At 45.9% G+C, this 17,784-nt stretch overlaps 1 protein-coding gene across 4 annotated transcripts in view; it reads left to right on the plus strand.

Moving 5' to 3' along the window:
• Positions 1–17,784, plus strand: part of VRK3 (VRK serine/threonine kinase 3) — a 751,237-nt gene that overhangs the window by 305,530 nt on the left and 427,923 nt on the right. For all 4 annotated transcript variants that reach the window (XM_063945241.1, XM_063945242.1, XM_063945243.1 and 1 more), the window contains one exon: positions 6,107–6,156. In XM_063945241.1, the coding sequence (XP_063801311.1) occupies positions 6,107–6,156 (50 nt within the window). The remainder of the gene's footprint in view (positions 1–6,106; positions 6,157–17,784) is intronic.

A 17,784-nucleotide genomic window follows, 5' to 3' on the forward strand; every position in this document is an offset into this window, starting at 1 on the left:
CAAAAAAAAAAAAAAAAAATCGGGTTATTGCTGTAGTGAGCCATCTTTTCTAGAGGCTCCTCTGTTATCATGCTGTTAACTGGGTTCAGATCACAAGTTGTACGGTGTGATTGGTGTGGCTGGTATGAGTCTTACCCGGGATTCAAAATCCTTCCTTATTGTGTACGCTCGTCCGGGCAGAGTATCCTAACTGAGGCTTGGAGGAGGGTCATAGGGGGAGGAGCCAGTGCACACCAGATAGTCCTAAAGCTTTCTTTTAGATGTGCCCAGTGTCCTGCGGAGCCACTATTCCCCATGGTCCTTACGGAGTCCCCAGCATCCGCTACGGACTACGAGAAATAGAATTATCGGTAAGTAAATTCTTATTATTGCTTTTAGGTAAAATATGCTCTGTGGGGTTATCTGCATAGGATGTTATACAAGATGGACTGTGTGTTTAATGTTATACACCTCCTCGTCAGTCAACTACTCCTCTACCTACACAGGAACCTCCTTGGGGTTCCTTTACACAGTTATTTGGGACCTTGGTGGACAGACTTACATCAGCCATGGGTTTCCCTATGCCAGTACCAGCCCCAGATACAAATCTCTGGCGTGTTCTGTACAAAGTCTGGCACAGACATCTATATCTTTTCAAAAGATGTTGCCAGGGAACAAACCGCATTCTGATTTAACTAGAATTACTACATGTTCCGCTCAGTCTACTATTTTATCAGACTCAAACGAGTCATCTGAGGAGAAAGGTGAAGCAAATACTCTCTCTGTCACAGATTCATGTGTAGCAGAGGAGGAGGCTTCTATTACTGTAGATGTAACGGCATTAATTGCTGCAATTAAACAGATACTCAAGTTTTCTAAAGATAAACCTGCGGCTGTTGCTAGGAAAACTGATGTATTTAAACAACAGAAAATGATCATATCAGAATTTCCCCATTCTGATCATTTGATGGAAATTAGACAGGAACCTTGGAATTTTCCTGGTAAAAAGTTTGGGATCTGGTCTCTAGGTCGACAGTAACTAGGTCCACAGGATCTCTAGGTCAACATGAGTTTTTCACAAATTTTTTATTTTTTTTAACCTTTTCATACTTAACAATCGACGTGGACTACGATTGGAATGGTAATCTGTCCGAAGCATGGCGAGGAGGCACCTTGCCCGGAGCATGGCGAGCGAAGCGAGACATACAAGGGGACACGGTGTACTAATTGGGGTTCCCGGTCACTCTACGAAGAAAACGACACAAAAAACAACAACCTCATGTCGACCTTTTGACCTGTCGACCTAGACCATGTCAACTTAAAAGACCCTGGCGACCTAGTTACTGTCGACCTAGTTACTATCTACCTTCCATACCACACCCAAAAAGTTTCTTCTGTCTAAATGACTCTCTTGTTGCTACACTATCCCTTTGGAGGATAGTGCAAGGTTGGAGACTTTTCTCACATCACACATTTGTAAAAACATCTGCCTTACCTATCGCGACCAATTTCATCGTTAAAGGAACCCACAGATAGTTGCATTGAAAATTGGCTCAAGTCTATCTTTTCACTGACGGGTGTTGTAAAAAGGCCTACAATAGTAGCCTTATGGTCGACAAAAACTATTGATTCTTTGTTGTAAGCAGAAGAGGAGGAATTGCCTCTAGTTATATCAGAAGAGTGCAGAATATATTTAGATTGTATCAAGAAAGTGACTACTTACATTGGGGAAGCACTATCTGATGCTAGTGTGTTGGCAGCAGAAGCGTCTGCAACATCAGTGCTTGCAAGACGCATTATTTGGTTAAGCTCTTTGAAAGCTTATTTAGACTCCCAAGAAAACTTTGGAAGTACTACCCTTTACAGGAGATGTTCTGTTTGGAGAAGAACTAAACAAAATAGTGGCATCCTTAGCAGCTGCCAAAACAGCTTTTCTCCCTTCAGCTTGTACACCATGGCCTAAGAGCTCAAATATTTGTACCTTTGCCCACAAGCAAAAGTGAAAGGACAAGCGTTTTCTAGGCAATCAAATGCCTTGAAGTCTACTAAGCCCAAGACTAAGCAGGCATGGGCAGCAAGAGCTACTTTCTGATCTGGACGACATACTGCTCCTGGCCAGTTCACAGGAGGTATTGCATAGCAAATTACAAACAATAGCCTTCCTACAAAGTCACGGTTGGCTTATCAACTGGAAAAAGTCCTCACTCATATCGTCCCAAAGGATGGTACATCTGGGAGCCCTGCTAGACTCTCACAATCAACAACTTTTTCTACCAATGAACAAAATATCGAAACTAAGGGACAAAGAACAGCTGTTCCTTCATCATCCTCAGGTGTCGATTCACTCGGCTATGCAAGTCCTGGGCCTGATGGTATCTACATGCGACATGTTAGAATTTGCCCAATTTTACTCTTGCCCTTTACAAAGGTTGATTCTAGCCAAATGGAATGGCCAGCCTCATCAGATCAAACGGCAGATATTAACTCCGGAGGTTCGCCTATCATTAACTTGGTGGCTCCACAGCAATCACCTAGACAAAGGTCGCCCCTTCTGGATCCCGAATTGGGTGCTTCTCACTACAGATGCAAGCCTTCATGGTTGGGGAGCTGTAACCGAGCAACACTTGTTTCATGGGAGAGGGAGCCTGGCAGAGTCTCTGTTACTGGAACTGAGGGCAGTATTCAAAGCATTGACACTGGTGCGCAGCATTCTCCAAGGCAGGTCTGTGCAAATTCAGTCACCAAGGTGGCACTCGCAGCAAAAGAGCACTGCAAGAGGTAGTCAAAATACTAAACTGGGCTGAACGTCATCTTCTGGCGATATCAGCAGTGTGCATATCAGGCCTCTTCAACTGGGAAACAGACTTCCTCAGTCGTCAAGATGTGCACACGGACGAATGGGCTCTCTACCCAGAAGTGTTCCAACTTCTGGTGGACAGGTGGGGCCAGCCAGAAGTGGATCTGATAACATCATGTCACAACCACAAGGTCCCTGTATATGGATCCAGGTCACAGGATCCGCAAGCAGCATTTGTGGATGCTCTAGCAGTACAATGGACCTTTCAGCTACCATCCATATTACCCCCAATATCTCTTCTGCCAAGAATAATAAGGAAATTCAAACAAGAAGGCGGAAACCTCAGTCTGATAGCCCCGGCGTGGCCCATACATCACTGGTTCTCTGACCTACAAGCCATTCAGTAGGACAACCCCTTCAACTTCCACATCCAGACCTTAACCATCTGTCTTTGACGGTGTGGTTCTTGAATCATCCATTTTAAGAGCAAAAGGATTTTCAACCTCTCTAATTCAAACGATGCTTAAAGCATGCAAGCTTGCTTCAGCACATATATATTATAGAATATGACATGCCTATTTCACATGGTGCACTTCTAAGCGTTACGATACAACTATATTTAAAGTATCAAGAATACTGGCTTTTCTTCACAGAGGACTGAATCTAGGTGTACGTCTTGCTTCTCTGAAAGTACATATTTCTGCCCTATCAGTATGGTTTCAGAGTGAAATTGCTACGCACCCGGCTATACATACTTTTTTTTCAAGGGATCATATATGTAAAACCTCCATATGTACCCCCAGTAGCTCCAGGGGATCTCTCTGTAGTATTGGAGGCACTTCAAGAGCCCCCTTCTGAACCCTTATAGTCAGTGGACCTCAAATGGTTGACGGCTAAGACAATAGTTTTGATGGCTATTGCTTCTGCCAGGAGGGTGTCAGACTTGGAAGCTTTTTCCTGTCATCCACCCTTCCTGATTTTTCATCATGACAGGGTTGTTCTACGGACTAGGCCTGGGTACCTTCCTAAAATGGTCTCTAGGTTTCACCTTAATCAGGAAATTATAGTCCTTGCATTTGTCTCACCAGATCATTCAGCAATAGATCGGTCTTTGGCTATAATACGTGCCATACATATCTACATAGACTGAACCAGTTCTGTCAGAACATCTGACTCTCTATTCATACGTTTATGGATTTCACAAGCGTGGCTGGCCAGATAACAAACAGACGCTGGCCAGATGGATTAGAATGGTTATTGCACAAGCATACAATCAAGCTGATTTGCCTGCCCCAATGTCCATTTCTGCCCATTCTACTAGATCTATAGGTCCCTCATAGGTGTCACACCGCGGGGCGTCTCCTGAGCAAGTATGTAAGGCCGCTACGTGGTCTTCCATTCACACGTTTCTAAAATTCTACTCATTTGATACTTTTGCACCCGAGGAAGCTTCCTTTGTACGCAGGATTCTGTTATCCTCTCAGGCGCGTCCCCTCCATTAAAAATACTGCTTTAGGACATCCCCAATGTTCTCCCTGTGGAGCCCTATGAATCCTGAAGAAGAAAACGAGAGTTATAGTAAACTTACCTTTGTTAACTCTCTTTCTTGGAGGTTCCTAGGGTACACAGGCGCCCACCCTGATACACCTGGCCTCTCTGGGTTTTTGTGGCATTAGTCACTGGTTCCTTTCTCTTGTCTGCGAAAATGTGTTCTTATGTGTACAATATCTTTCTTCTCTACTATAAATTTCCTGCTTTGGGCTTGTTAACAAAACTGACCTGCCTGAGCTTGGAGGCGGGGTTATAGGGGAGAGGAGCCAAGCATTCTGGGAAGCCGGAAAGCTTAACTGATTGGTGCCCGGACGCTCATCCACCACCTACAACCCCTGATGTTCTCCCTGTGGACCCTATAACTCGAAGAAAGCTAATTAACAAAGGTAAGTCTACCATAACTCTCGTTATCTTTGCTGCATTAGCGCCAAACAGGCTAGGCATGCCAAGTCCTGAGAGACTCTGCTAGTGTGGTGTGTCTTTTTGCGCTTTTTTTGCTGAAAATGTATCTTAGTTGCAATGTTAGGACGCACAAGGAGACTATGCTGATTAATTTAACATGTGACACTTGTATATCTGTATGCACGAAAGCTCTGAATCTGCATACAAAGTGTTACGATGCAGAGGTCGTGGCTTTTTTCCATGCCAGGTTTTGTTGTGCGTCATATACAGACTCGTTTGCACACAATATACAAGTGTGACATATCAAATTAATCAGCACGGTTTGCTGTTGCGTCCTAGTTGCATCACGCTGTGACTAAGACATATTTTCTGCAAAAAACACGCCTTGCGTTGATAGAATTGCACGGAACCTGACAGCTCACTAGCGCCAGGCATCTCCTGCTGCGTGGCAAATTGAGGCTAGCTGAATGAGGACACATCTGTAGGGTTCAGAACACTGTTTTTGTGTAGATGATGGCATATTAAGAATTGTGGAGTTAAAGTGCAGAAGTTGCCCACACCAACCAATCAGCTTAAAGCTATCATTTTTTTAGCCCAATCTATAAAATGTCAGTTATATGCTGATTGATTGCTGTGGGGAAATTCTCCACTTTATCTCTTTCAAAGGTTTGATACAGAAAGGAGAAAAGCAGACTGTTGGATAATAAGACTTAAAACAGAGGGTGAGAGACTGGTCGAAGAAGGTTGCAATTGCAGATCATCTCAATAATATTTTTTTTTCACTACAGGAGGCAAAGGGAATGGGCCACAGTTAAGTTTCAGATATATCAAGGGTTTTAACATGGTACAGGAGGTAGACATTCTTCCAAAGAAAAGAAGTATTAGAACACGAGGACACATGCTGAAACTGGAAGGTGGTTGGTTCAAATGAATCTTGAGAAAACTTTACTTTACAGAAAGGGTAGTAGATAGGTGGAATAGTTTCTCATCACAGGTGATAGAAGCGAAGACAGTAGAGCTAGACTTAAGAATATCCTTACAAAGAACTAGATATCAAATAGGGTTGAGGTTACCAAAAGGTTAAAAAAGGGGCAGACTAGATGGGCTAAGTGGTTCTTATCTGTCAAAGTCTATGTTTCAGTCTCCTTCAGTGTGTTGTAATGAAAATTTAAATATGGTCATATTCCTTAATGGATACTAAAGAGTATTTCAGTAAGTACATCCATAGTATTCTGAAAAATAGATGTGCGCCTAATCTTTGTAATGCTTTTGAAATGGTTTATAGTACTGTATATTAGAATACACTAGAGAAAATATTTTCAGAAGCTGTTTCTAACAATGATGGGAAGTAAAATTGTCCATTTTTATGTTTTAAAGCTCATACAGCACCGAGAAATGATAAGAGAGGGCAGTGTATTTTAAAACTGGTGAGTAATTTCCCCATATAAAAATATGTAATATGGTCATTAAAGATAGATGATCTAAGTAAAGTAAAATATTTGTAAAGAAGTAATGGGTGAATGTATTATCACTCATTATGGGGGAGAAGTGGTATCAGCGCACATTGGGGGATATTCAATTGTTTTAAAAGTCAGTTGGGTGTCGGTCTTTTCCTATCTAATAGACAGGAAAAAACAGACACCCAACCGACTTATCAAACATTTGAATTCCCCCTATTATTATTACTATGTACACTGATACCGCTTCTCCCCCATGTATGACACTGGCGGTGTGGTATCGGAGAGAGCACGCTGATATCCAGGGCAATGTACTGTATGAACGGTCAGCAGCACCGACGCCTGCAGCTATTGATTACGACAGCTGCAAGTGACATTGCCCTATCTTTACAGCAGGGACAGAGCTGTCCCTGGCTGTGGAGGCATCCAGACTGCGTAGGAGATCTCGCGCATGTGCAGTGGAGCCAGCCGGGCTGGGAGACACAGCACATCAGCACTAAGCTGATGCACTGTTTGCCCTGTGGTGATTACCGGAGGGAGGAGTCTATAATCCGGCTTCGGCAGACGTACTACTTTTCGGAGTGGCTTGTTGCTTTACCTCGGTAACGATACATGCTGCTATAATACATTCCCCCCTAAGTTTTAAGTATGTAATAATTTGTTCAGGCTGAAATTTAATCCTCTTAGCGTTATTTATTGTGTGTTCATATCTGTTGTTCAAGGCTCCTTTTATTGCTGTGATTGCTGTTATCGTACTTGCTGTTATACTTTTGTTTCCTCTGCATCACTTCCTCAATGGGAACAAAAACCTAAGAAGTTGACTCAGACGCCTGTCAAGAAGACCTCTGTTGATATTCTTTCCCAGCCTAGCTTATTTTGTTATCTTACAGCTGTCTTACAGCTGTTATCTTACAGCCGGAAGTGGCTCATTCTCGGTCTGGCTCATTGTCTTAGTCTTCCACCAGTGTCAGGCCTATAGAGTCTCTGATTTACCTGGACTTCACAGTTGTCCTAATACCACCATAGCGGAAGTCCTTGCCCATCTCCATACCCTCCCTGCTAAAAATGACCTCCCCTTCAAACAGGACTTCTTGGACCTTGAGAGGAATCTTTGAGACACTGCCAAAGCAGAAATCTTTGCTATCCAAGCAGACATACCTCAATTAGCCAATCAATATCTAAGCTGGAGTGTCATGCTGGTGCAGTTGACACTTTCCAAGCGCAACATGTAGAAAGATACTGTCTTTTTACATGCCCAGGAAATGAAGCTTGTGCAGCGCCACCTAGATGACTTAGGGGTCTATTTACTAAGCCTTGGATGGAGATAAGTACCAACCAATCAGCTCCTCTCATTTTTCGAACCCAGCCTGTGACATGGTAGTTAGGAGCTGATTGGCTGCTACTTTATCTCCGTCAACTTTATCTCCGTCCAAAGCTTAGTAAATAGAACCCAAGTTATGTTTCAGCATGGCATAAGGAGTTTTTCGAGACTCTGTATATGACCTCCACCAGATGTTCTCAAGTCTCGCTGATCTCTGCTCGGGCACTCCACTTTATATTTGGTGGCTCTGCATGGTGTCCATGAAATTGCAGAAAAGATTGCTGGTCTCCTGCTTCCCGACATACCAGAGTTCTGGGTTTCTCCTGCAGGGTCCACAGGGTATCCACAGGATACATTGGGATATGTTGGAGCGACAGCGGATTTGCACCAAACGGTCAAAGCTTTTTGGCCTCCCAGCATGCAACGGGTCCATCCATATATCCCTCCTCCTGGATCAGGCAAACTAGTTTTTTGTTTGGTGCAACAAGAGCCGGACCATGGTATGAGGCTGGTTATTTTTATCAGCCATAAACTTTTTTATTTTATTTTTCTAGTCTTACTATTTTTTTCTGAGTGATCTTTCTAAACAGTGTCTTATACGTACTTTAGAAAGAGTCGCTTCAACAACTCCCCGCCGGGTCGCGACAACGCTTACCCATGAGTACAGTGCTGTTTCGGCGGGAACACGGACGCAGCTGCACTGTTTTGGGGGGAGACTACCAAACAGTCGCTGACGCGCCTGCCACCAAGAGTGCACCAGCGCTAGGCCTTAGGCATCATAGGCTCTGGGGTAACATGAGACCGCGATCCCTAGGGTTGATGTCAGCAGTGGGGAGTCAGACGCTCCCCTGGTCGCCCCTTCCCCCGGTTCATGACCAGTTTCCTCCTAGTTTCCCGCCATGAACTGTTTTCCCGCTTCCGTCTGAGATACTGTGTACTAAGGGGACCCAGTCGCAGCATAGGCGGCTTTGTTACTGGTGCGTCAGTGTTCACTTGGGCGTCTGGATCCACTCATCGTTTGCAAACGTATTGATCGGTCCTGGAAGCGGGGTGATTTTCCTTGTATCCCACTCTACTGCGTACAGGTTATACAGCACTAAGTCTCTATCTACCTTTTGAGTACAAATAGTTGGATAGGTGCCTAATGCATACGAGTCTGATATACATTACTGTGGTTTCTTTCGCTTTGCGTCTGAATACGGTTAAAACTTTTATAAGGTAATGCAGTAAAATGTGTCTCCTACATACTTGAAATGTATTTGTAGTTGAATATGTGCTCATAATACTAATGTATAACCTGTGACTGATTGCTAGTGTGATTGCTGACTTTGCTATAATTCTGTCAGTTTCTCTGTTTATTTCGATCTTCAGTGCTGGTGCTAAGCAGGGTAGGGTCAGATTGTATGTCACTTTAACACATCTTAAAGTGATTACAGTCACAAATTGTGCAGTACACTGTGAAAGTGTCTGATTATCATGTCTAAGAGCGGCAAGGGTGAGGAAAATACACTAGCAGCAGCACCAACACTCTATCATGTCTTTCATCAATGTCTCTTGAAAAATTCAAGGCAGACGCAGGTGCAAGTTGATCTCCCATGGGCTATGTTTGCACAGACATTATCCAGTGTAGCTGAGCAGATAATTCCAACTTCTGTACCAGGGATAGGTTACACTATTAACCTTTATATGCAGCATTCCGCCTGCTGTTTATCATTTCCAGAAGGGGAAGCAATAGCCTCTCAACAGAAACAGGCTGAAAAGCCAGTGGGGTAAGTAAATCAAATAGACCTGAAACAACATCTTCACAGTGTACACTTGTTTCAGATGAGGATTCATCCGAAGACTCATTACACTCTGGTTCTGCATACGAAGATGTGGAAGAAGGGCTCATCTCAGTGAACATATCTGAATTGATTAATGCAATGAAAGCCATTATATCCTTAGAAGAATCAGCAGAGCCTGTGTTAAAATGTAATCATCCCAAAACAGTTAAGACTCAGTTTCCAGGGTCAGAACAGCGGACGGAAATTATGGAAGAGGCTTGGGCTAAGAAGTTTAGAATTCCTAGGAAATGGAATTCCAATTATCCTCTTCCGGCTAGGGACTGAGGTAGCTCCTAAAGTAGATACTCATGTCATTCGATTAGTGCTAAAATCTACATTACCTCTGCCTTCAACATCATTAAATGATGTCACGGATAGGAGAGTAGATGGTTTTCTAAAAGCCATTTTTTCCCTATCTGGGGCAATCATAAGACCAGCCATGACTTTCAGCCTGTATGGCTAAAGCAGTGGCTACCTGGGCTGATGCAATGGAAGGAGAATGACATGTAGAGAGCAAAAATCCCATATTGCACATATCAAACAGGCTGCAATATTCTTGGAAGAAGCAGCCTTGGATATGGGTACTATTGCCTCTCAAGCATCAGCCTCAGTAGTAGCCACTCGCAGAGCAGTTTGGCTACGCACATGGAAAGCTGATTCAGAGTCCAAGAAGGTTTTGGAGTCTACCTTTTACTGGAGATATTCTTTTTGGTAAAGAGTTAACCAGTATTTTGGAGTCAGAAGAAGACTCCAATAAAGTAAAGTTGCCTTCCACTCACAAATTCAAGCCTAAAGTCCTAGCTTTCCAGCCTTTTCGGTCTTGAGGAAAAGCAGAAGGAAAGGGTGATGACAAACAGTCCCAATAAAACAGGTCTGGTAAGACTAAAAAGCATTTGGCTACCAGAGGACCGGCATCTAAAACAGAAGATAAGTCATCAGCCTGATGGTGCGAGCCTCCACCAGGGGGACCCCAGGGTGGGAGGCCGACTTCTTCATTTTGCACAAATCTGGCAGCAGTCTACCACAGATGCCTGGGTGCAAGAAGCGGTATCTCATGGTTATGCGTTTGCTTTCAGGAAAAACCCTCCTCAAAGGTTTTTTTTTTGTACCAGCCCGTCTTTGGTAGAGATAAAGACCAGGACTTTGCAAGAGGCAGTTCAGACATTGCTTCAGTCAGGAGTAATCATTCCAGTTCCTCTTGCACAACGAGGACAGGGTTTCTACGCCAACCTGTTTCTAGCCCAGAAGCCAAATGGGTAGTTCCGGCCCATACTCAATCTAAAAATGCTGAATAAGTTCTCTTTGGGTACCTCGTATTCATATGGAAACTTTACGTTTTCGGTCTTGAGGAAAAGCAGAAGGAAAGGGTGATGACAAACAGTCCCAATAAAACAGGTCTGGTAAGACTAAAAAGCATTTGGCTACCAGAGGACCGGCATCTAAAACAGAAGATAAGTCATCAGCCTGATGGTGTGAGCCTCCACCAGAGGGACCCCTGGGTGGGAGGCCGACTTCTTCATTTTGCACAAATCTGGCAGCAGTCTACCACAGATGCCTGGGTGCAAGAAGCGGTATCTCATGGTTATGCGTTTGCTTTCAGGAAAAACCCTCCTCAAAGGTTTTTTTTTGTACCAGCCTGTCTTTGGTAGAGATAAAGACCAGGACTTTGCAAGAGGCAGTTCAGACATTGCTTCAGTCAGGAGTAATCATTCCAGTTCCTCTTGCACAACGAGGACAGGGTTTCTACGCCAACCTGTTTCTAGCCCAGAAGCCAAATGGGTAGTTCCGGCCCATACTCAATCTAAAAATGCTGAATAAGTTCTCTTTGGGTACCTCGTATTCATATGGAAACTTTACGTTTCATCATTTTGGCCATGGAGCCAGGGGATTTTATTGTGTCCCTGGATATCCAGTGTTCTTACCTACATGTTCCTATAGCCCTGTCCCATCAGCGCTATCTCAGGTTTGCTATCCTCCAACAGTATTTTCAGTTTCAGGCTCTACCATTCGGATTGGCTACAGCCCCCAGAGTATTTACCAAAATGATGGTGATAATGGCAGCTTATCTCCACCAGCAAGGTATAAGAATTTCTCTTACGTCCTAGAGGATGCTGGGGACTCCAAAAGGACCATGGGGTATAGACGGGATCCGCAGGAGCTTGGGCACACTAAAAAGACTTAAGACTGGGTGTGAACTGGCTCCTCCCTCTATGCCCCTCCTCCAGACCTCAGTTAGACTTTGTGCCCAGGAGTGACTGGATGTACACTAGGGGAGCACTCCTGAGTTTCTCTATAAAATACTTTTTGTTAGGTTTTTTAATTTCAGGGAGACCTGCTGGCTACAGGCTCCCTGCAGCGTGGGAGTGAGGGGGGGAGAAGCAGACCTACTTCTGTGAGTTTCAAGGCTCTGCTTCTCGGCTACTGGACACCATTAGCTCCAGAGGGTTCGATCACTTGGTGCGCCTAGCTGCTTGTTCCCGGAGCCACGCCGTCACCCCCTCACAGAAGCCAGGAGACAGAAGTCGGGTGAGTATGAGAAGATCAGAAGACTTCAGGACGGCAGAAGACTTCAGTGACAGAAGGTACAGCACAGCGATAACGCTGTGCTCCATGCTCCCACACACATCACCACCGGTATTCACTGGGTGCAGGGCGCTGGGGGGGGCGCCCTGGGCAGCATGTTGCTGAAGTTTTTGGGGCGGCAGAATGATTGTGGGTGCCTCGGCGCCGAAAACAGACCCCCGCCGGCATATTTTTACAAGTTTGAATTTGGCGGGCCGGAGCGCGCCGGTGTGAGCTGGCCGGAGCGGGCCGGAGCGCGCCGGTGTGAGCTGGCATACTCCTTCTGTGTCCTCTATCTGGGCTTTATTGTAGGCCTGTCACCTAGCAGGGACGTTCTGGGTGTTGTGGTGTGTCGGTACTGTGTGTCGACATGTCTGAGGCGGAAGCTTTTTCACCGGAGGAGGTTATTGGGGGAGTGGATGCAGGGCTAGAATTGGGAATGTCGACGCAGCCGACACCAGATTTACTAGCATTACTCAGTACGTTAAACTCGAGTGTAACTTCATTGTCAAAGAGGTTAGATAAGTCTGAGGCGCAGACCCAGGTGTGGAAAAAGTCTATGGAAGAGGCTTTGTCTCAGGTTCAAACCCCATCTGGGTCCCAAAAGCGGCGGGGGATACTGATACCGACACGGACTCTGATTCCGACGTCGATTTCACTGAGGCAGCGTTACATCCACGTTTAGTTAAGAGTATTCAGTACATGATTGTGTCTATAAAAGATGTTTTACACATTTCTGATGAACCTGCGGTACAGGAAACTAGGATTTGCTTGTTCAAGGGAAAAAAACCTGAGGTAAAATTTCCCCCCTCTCATGAAATGAATACTCTTTGTGAAAAGGCTTGGGAGTCGCTGGATAAGAAATGGCAGATTCCCAAGAGAATTTACATGGCGTATCCTTTCCCCTCTGATGACAGGGAAAAATGGGAGGCATCTCCAACTGTTGACAAAGCTTTATCTCGTTTGTCTAAGAAAGTGGCGCTTCCGTCTCCTGACACAGCAGCTCTGAAAGATCCGGCGGATCGCAAGATGGAGACGTCTCTGAAGTCCATTTTCGCTAATTTGGGTGCATTGCTCAGACCCGCTGTGGCGTCTGTATGGGTGAGTAGTGCCATTGCTAAATGGGCTGAGAATTTAGCTAATGATATAGATACTCTGGATAAAGATAATGTCCTTCTAACTCTTGGTTACATTAAGGACGCTGCAGATTACATAAAAGATGCGGCGAGTGACGTCTGTCTCTTGGGTTCAAGAACCAATGCCATGTCGATATCAGCCAGGAGGGCCCTGTGGATCCATCAATGGAACGCTGATGCCGACTCCAAGAGGGCTATGGAAGGAAGTGCTACCCTTCAAAGGTACTGTCTTGTTCGGGGACGGCTTGGCTGACCTGGTCTCGACTGCGGGTAAGTCCTCTTTTCTTCCTTATGTTCCCACACAACAGAGAAAGGCACCACATCAGCAGATGCAGTCCTTTCGTCACAATAAATACAGGCGTGGAAAAGGCTCGTCCTTCCTCGCTTCAAAAGGTAGAGGAAGGGGAAGGAAACCTTCTGCAGGTTCAGACGCCCAGGACCAAAAGTCCTCCCTTGCTGCTACCAAGGCCACCGCATGACGCTGGGGCTTCCCTGGGGGAGTCCGAAACGGTGGGGGGCCGTCTGCGACGTTTCAGTCAGGTCTGGATCCCTGGGTACTAGAGATCGTGTCTCAGGGATACAAACTGGAGTTTCAGGAGATGCCCCCTCACCGGTTCTTCATTTCGGCATTACCAGTAGGTCTTCCGGACAGGGAGGTGGTGCTAGCAGCGATTCAAAAACTGTGTCTACAGAGGGTCATTATTCCCGTTCCCTCATCTCAGCGGGGGGAGGGGTTCTACTCGAGCCTCTTTGTGGTGCCGAAACCGGACGGTTCGGTCAGACCAATTCTAAATTTAAAATCCCTCAATCCATACTTGAAAGTTTTCAAGTTCAAGATGGAATCCCTTCGAGCTGTGATCTCCAGCCTAGAAGGGGGGGGATTTTATGGCGTCAGTCGACATAAAGGATGCCTACTTACATGTCCCGATATATCCTCCCCATCAGGCTTTCCTCAGGTTTGCGATACAGGATTCTCATTACCAATTTCAGACGTTGCCGTTTGGGCTTTCCACGGCTCCGAGGATTTTCAACAAGGTCATGGCGGAAATGATGGTGCTTCTTCGCAAACAAGGGGTTTCAATTATCCCGTACTTGGACGATCTCCTGATAAAGGCGAGGTCCAAGGAACGATTGCTGAAGAGTGTGGAGTTGTCTCTATCGGTCCTGCGACAACACGGATGGGTCCTCAATTTGCCGAAATCCCAGTTGATTCCGACCACTCGGCTTACGTTTCTGGGCATGATTCTGGACACGGAGTTACAGAAGGTATTCCTTCCAGAAGAAAAGGCTCTGGAATTGCAGACGATGGTCAGAGAACTTCTGAAGCCGTCGAGAGTGTCGATACATCATTGTACTCGGGTTCTGGGGAAGATGGTTGCGGCGTACGAAGCCATTCCACACGGCAGATTTCACGCCCGCGTGTTTCAGTGGGACTTGCTGAGCAAATGGTCCGGGTCTCATCTACACATTCACCGGAAGATAAGTTTATCTCCCAGAGCCAGAATTTCTCTCCTGTGGTGGCTACAAGTGAATCACCTCCTGGGGGGACGCCGATTCGGTATCCAGGAGTGGGTACTTCTGACAACAGATGCAAGTCTCCGGGGCTGGGGCGCAGTCACCCAAGGAAGAAATTTCCAGGGAAAATGGTCGCCCCAGGAAGCCTGTTTCCACATAAATATTCTAGAGTTAAGAGCCATTTACAACGGCCTGCTCCAAGCAAGAAGTCTTCTTCAGGGTCGATCGGTCCTGGTACAGTCAGACAACATCACAGCGGTGGCCCATGTAAACCGGCAAGGCGGAACAAGGAGCAGAGCGGCAATGGCGGAGGCCACAAAGATACTTCGCTGGGCGGAACAACACGTCCGCGCACTGTCAGCAGTTTTCCTACCGGGGGTGGACAACTGGGAAGCGGATTTCCTCAGCAGACACGACCTTCATCCGGGAGAGTGGGCTCTGCACCAAGAGGTTTTTGCAGAAGTGACAGGAAGCTGGGAAATTCCGATGATAGACATGATGGCGTCTCGGCTCAACAAGAAGCTCCCGAGGTATTGTTCCAGGACAAGGGACCCACAACCACGGCGGTGGACGCCCTGGTGTCTCCGTGGGTCTTCCAGTCGGTGTATGTGTTCCCTTCTCTTCCTCTCATTCCAAAGGTGCTGGGGATCATTCGTCGAGCAAGGGTTCAGGCGATTCTCGTCGTTCCAGACTGGCCAAGAAGGGCCTGGTACCCGGATCTTCAGGACTTGCTGGTGGAAGATCCTTGGCCGCTTCCTCTAAGGGAGGATCTGTTGTTACAGGGTCCATGCGTGTTTCCGGACTTACCGCGGCTGCGTTTGACGGCATGGAGGTTGAGCGTCGGATCTTAGCTCGTAAGGGTATTCCCAGGGAGGTCGTTCCAACTCTCATTAAGGCTAGGAAAGAGGTTACGGCGTAACACTATCACCGTATCTGGAGGAAATACGTTTCCTGGTGTGAGGTTAAAAAGGCTACTGCGGAGGATTTTCACTTGGGTCGTTTTCTCCACTTTTTACAGGCAAGTGTAGATGCAGGCCTGAAATTGGGTTCCATCAAAGTGCAAATTTCGGCTTTGTCTATTTTCTTTCAAAAAGAGTTAGCTACCCTCCCAGAGGTTCAGACTTTTATGAAGGGTGTAATGCATATCAATCCACTGTTTGTACTGCCTGTAGCGCCATGGGACTTTGATGTCGTCTTGCGGTTCCTCATGTCTTCCTAGTTTGAACCTTTGCGGAAGGTTGAATTAAAATTTCTCACTTGGAAGGTGGTTATGCTTTTGGCGCTGGCATCTGCCAGGCGAGTTTCGGAATTGGCAGCTTTGACTCATAAGAGTCCATACTTGATTTTTCATGCGGATAGGGCGGAATTGAGGACTCGTCAACAATTTCTACCAAAGGTGGTTTCGTCATTTCACATTAACCAACCGATTGTGGTTCCGGTAGCTTCGGAAGAAGTGGCGATTCCAAAATCTCTGGAAGCTGTAAGAGCGTTAAAAGTTTACGTTTCTAGGACAGCTGTTACTAGGAAAACTGAAGTGTTGTTTGTTTTGTATGCGGCCAACAGGATTGGTCATCCCGCGTCAAAACAGACTATTGCGCGCTGGATTTGTAGCACGATCCAACAGGCTCATTCTTCGGGGGGGGGGGGGTTACCGGTGCCGAAGGCGGTTAAAGCCCATTCTACCAGAAAGGTGGGCTCCTCTTGGGTGGCTGCCCAAGGTGTTTCGGCACTACAGCTTTGCCGAGCGGCTACTTGGTCGGGTTCGAACACTTTTTTGCTAAATTCTATAAGTTCGATACCCTGGCCGATGAGGACCTGGCGTTTGCTGCAGAGTCGTCCGCACTCTCCCGCCCGTTCTGGAGCTTTGGTATAATCCTCATGGTCCTTTTGGAGTCCCCAGCATCCTCTAGGACGTAAGAGAAAATAGGATTTTGGTACTCACCGTTAAATCCTTTTCTCCTAGTCCGTAGAGGATGCTGGGCGCCCGTCCCAGTGCGGAATCTTACTTGCATTATGTATATTTTCTTACTGGTTAAGTTAGTTATACACGACTTGTGTATTGGTTTATTACAGCTGGTTGCTGGAGTTTTATGCATACTGTTATCTGGTTTTGGTGTTATTCCGGTGGTGTGGGCTGGTAATTTGGTAGCCCTTAGTTAAGACAAAAATCTTTTGTGTCCGTCTCTCCTGGGCACAGTTCCTATAACTGAAGTCTGGAGGAGGGGCATAGAGGGAGGAGCCAGTTCACACCCAGTCTTAAGTCTTTTTAGTGTGCCCAAGCTCCTGCGGATCCCGTCTATACCCCATGGTCCTTTTGGAGTCCCCAGCATCCTCTACGGACTAGGAGAAAAGGATTTAACGGTGAGTACCAAAATCATATTTTTTCCATACCTCGACGATCTTTTATTCCTGGCACAGTCTCAGGAATTTTTTCTGTCATCTGCAACAGACAATAGAGTGTCTGTAGAAGCATGGTTGGCTAATAAATTGGGTGAAATTGTCTCTGGTTCCGTCACAGCGGATGACTTACTTGGGGGCTTTACTGGATTCGAGCCTTCAGAAAGTAATTTTACCTCTGAACAAAATAGCCAAACTTCAGTTAAGGATTCAGGAGCTTCTACACAGTAGAAGGGTATCCATTCACGCAGCAGTGCGTGTGATGGGATTGATGGGGTCAACATTCAACATGGTAGAGTATGCTCAGACATCATCAGACATCTGGATCAACTGTTTTTGACGGCGTGGCTTTTGAGACCTCTATTCTGAAGTCAAGAGGATTCTCACAACAGGTAATTCAAACAATGCTCAGAGCAAGGAACCCTTCCTCAGCTTACATTTATCACTGAATATGGCAATATGCACCTATATTCAGTGATGCAGTGAACGGAAATTTTATCCCAGGTCTTTCAGAGTTTCCAGAATCCTAGCATTCCTTCAGGCAGGAATGGATAAAGGTTTAAGGGTGGCTTCCTTGAGAGTGCAAGTGTCAGCACTTACTGTATGGTTCCAAAAGAAAATTGCCAACCTACAGGATGTGCACACTTTTTTACAGGGAATTATGCTCATTCAACCTCTTTTTGTTGACTTGGGACTTTAAGTTTAGTTCTAAAGGCCCTTCAAGTTGCCCCATTTGAACCACTTAAAGGAGTGGATCTTAAATGGTTGACAGCTAAAGTTCTCTTTCTACTGGCTATGGCTTCAGCTAGAAGAGTTTCAGATTTATTGGCATTGCTATGTCGTC

This window comes from Pseudophryne corroboree, chromosome 11 (assembly GCF_028390025.1).
Source record: "Pseudophryne corroboree isolate aPseCor3 chromosome 11, aPseCor3.hap2, whole genome shotgun sequence".
Classification (NCBI taxonomy): Eukaryota; Metazoa; Chordata; class Amphibia; order Anura; family Myobatrachidae; genus Pseudophryne; species Pseudophryne corroboree.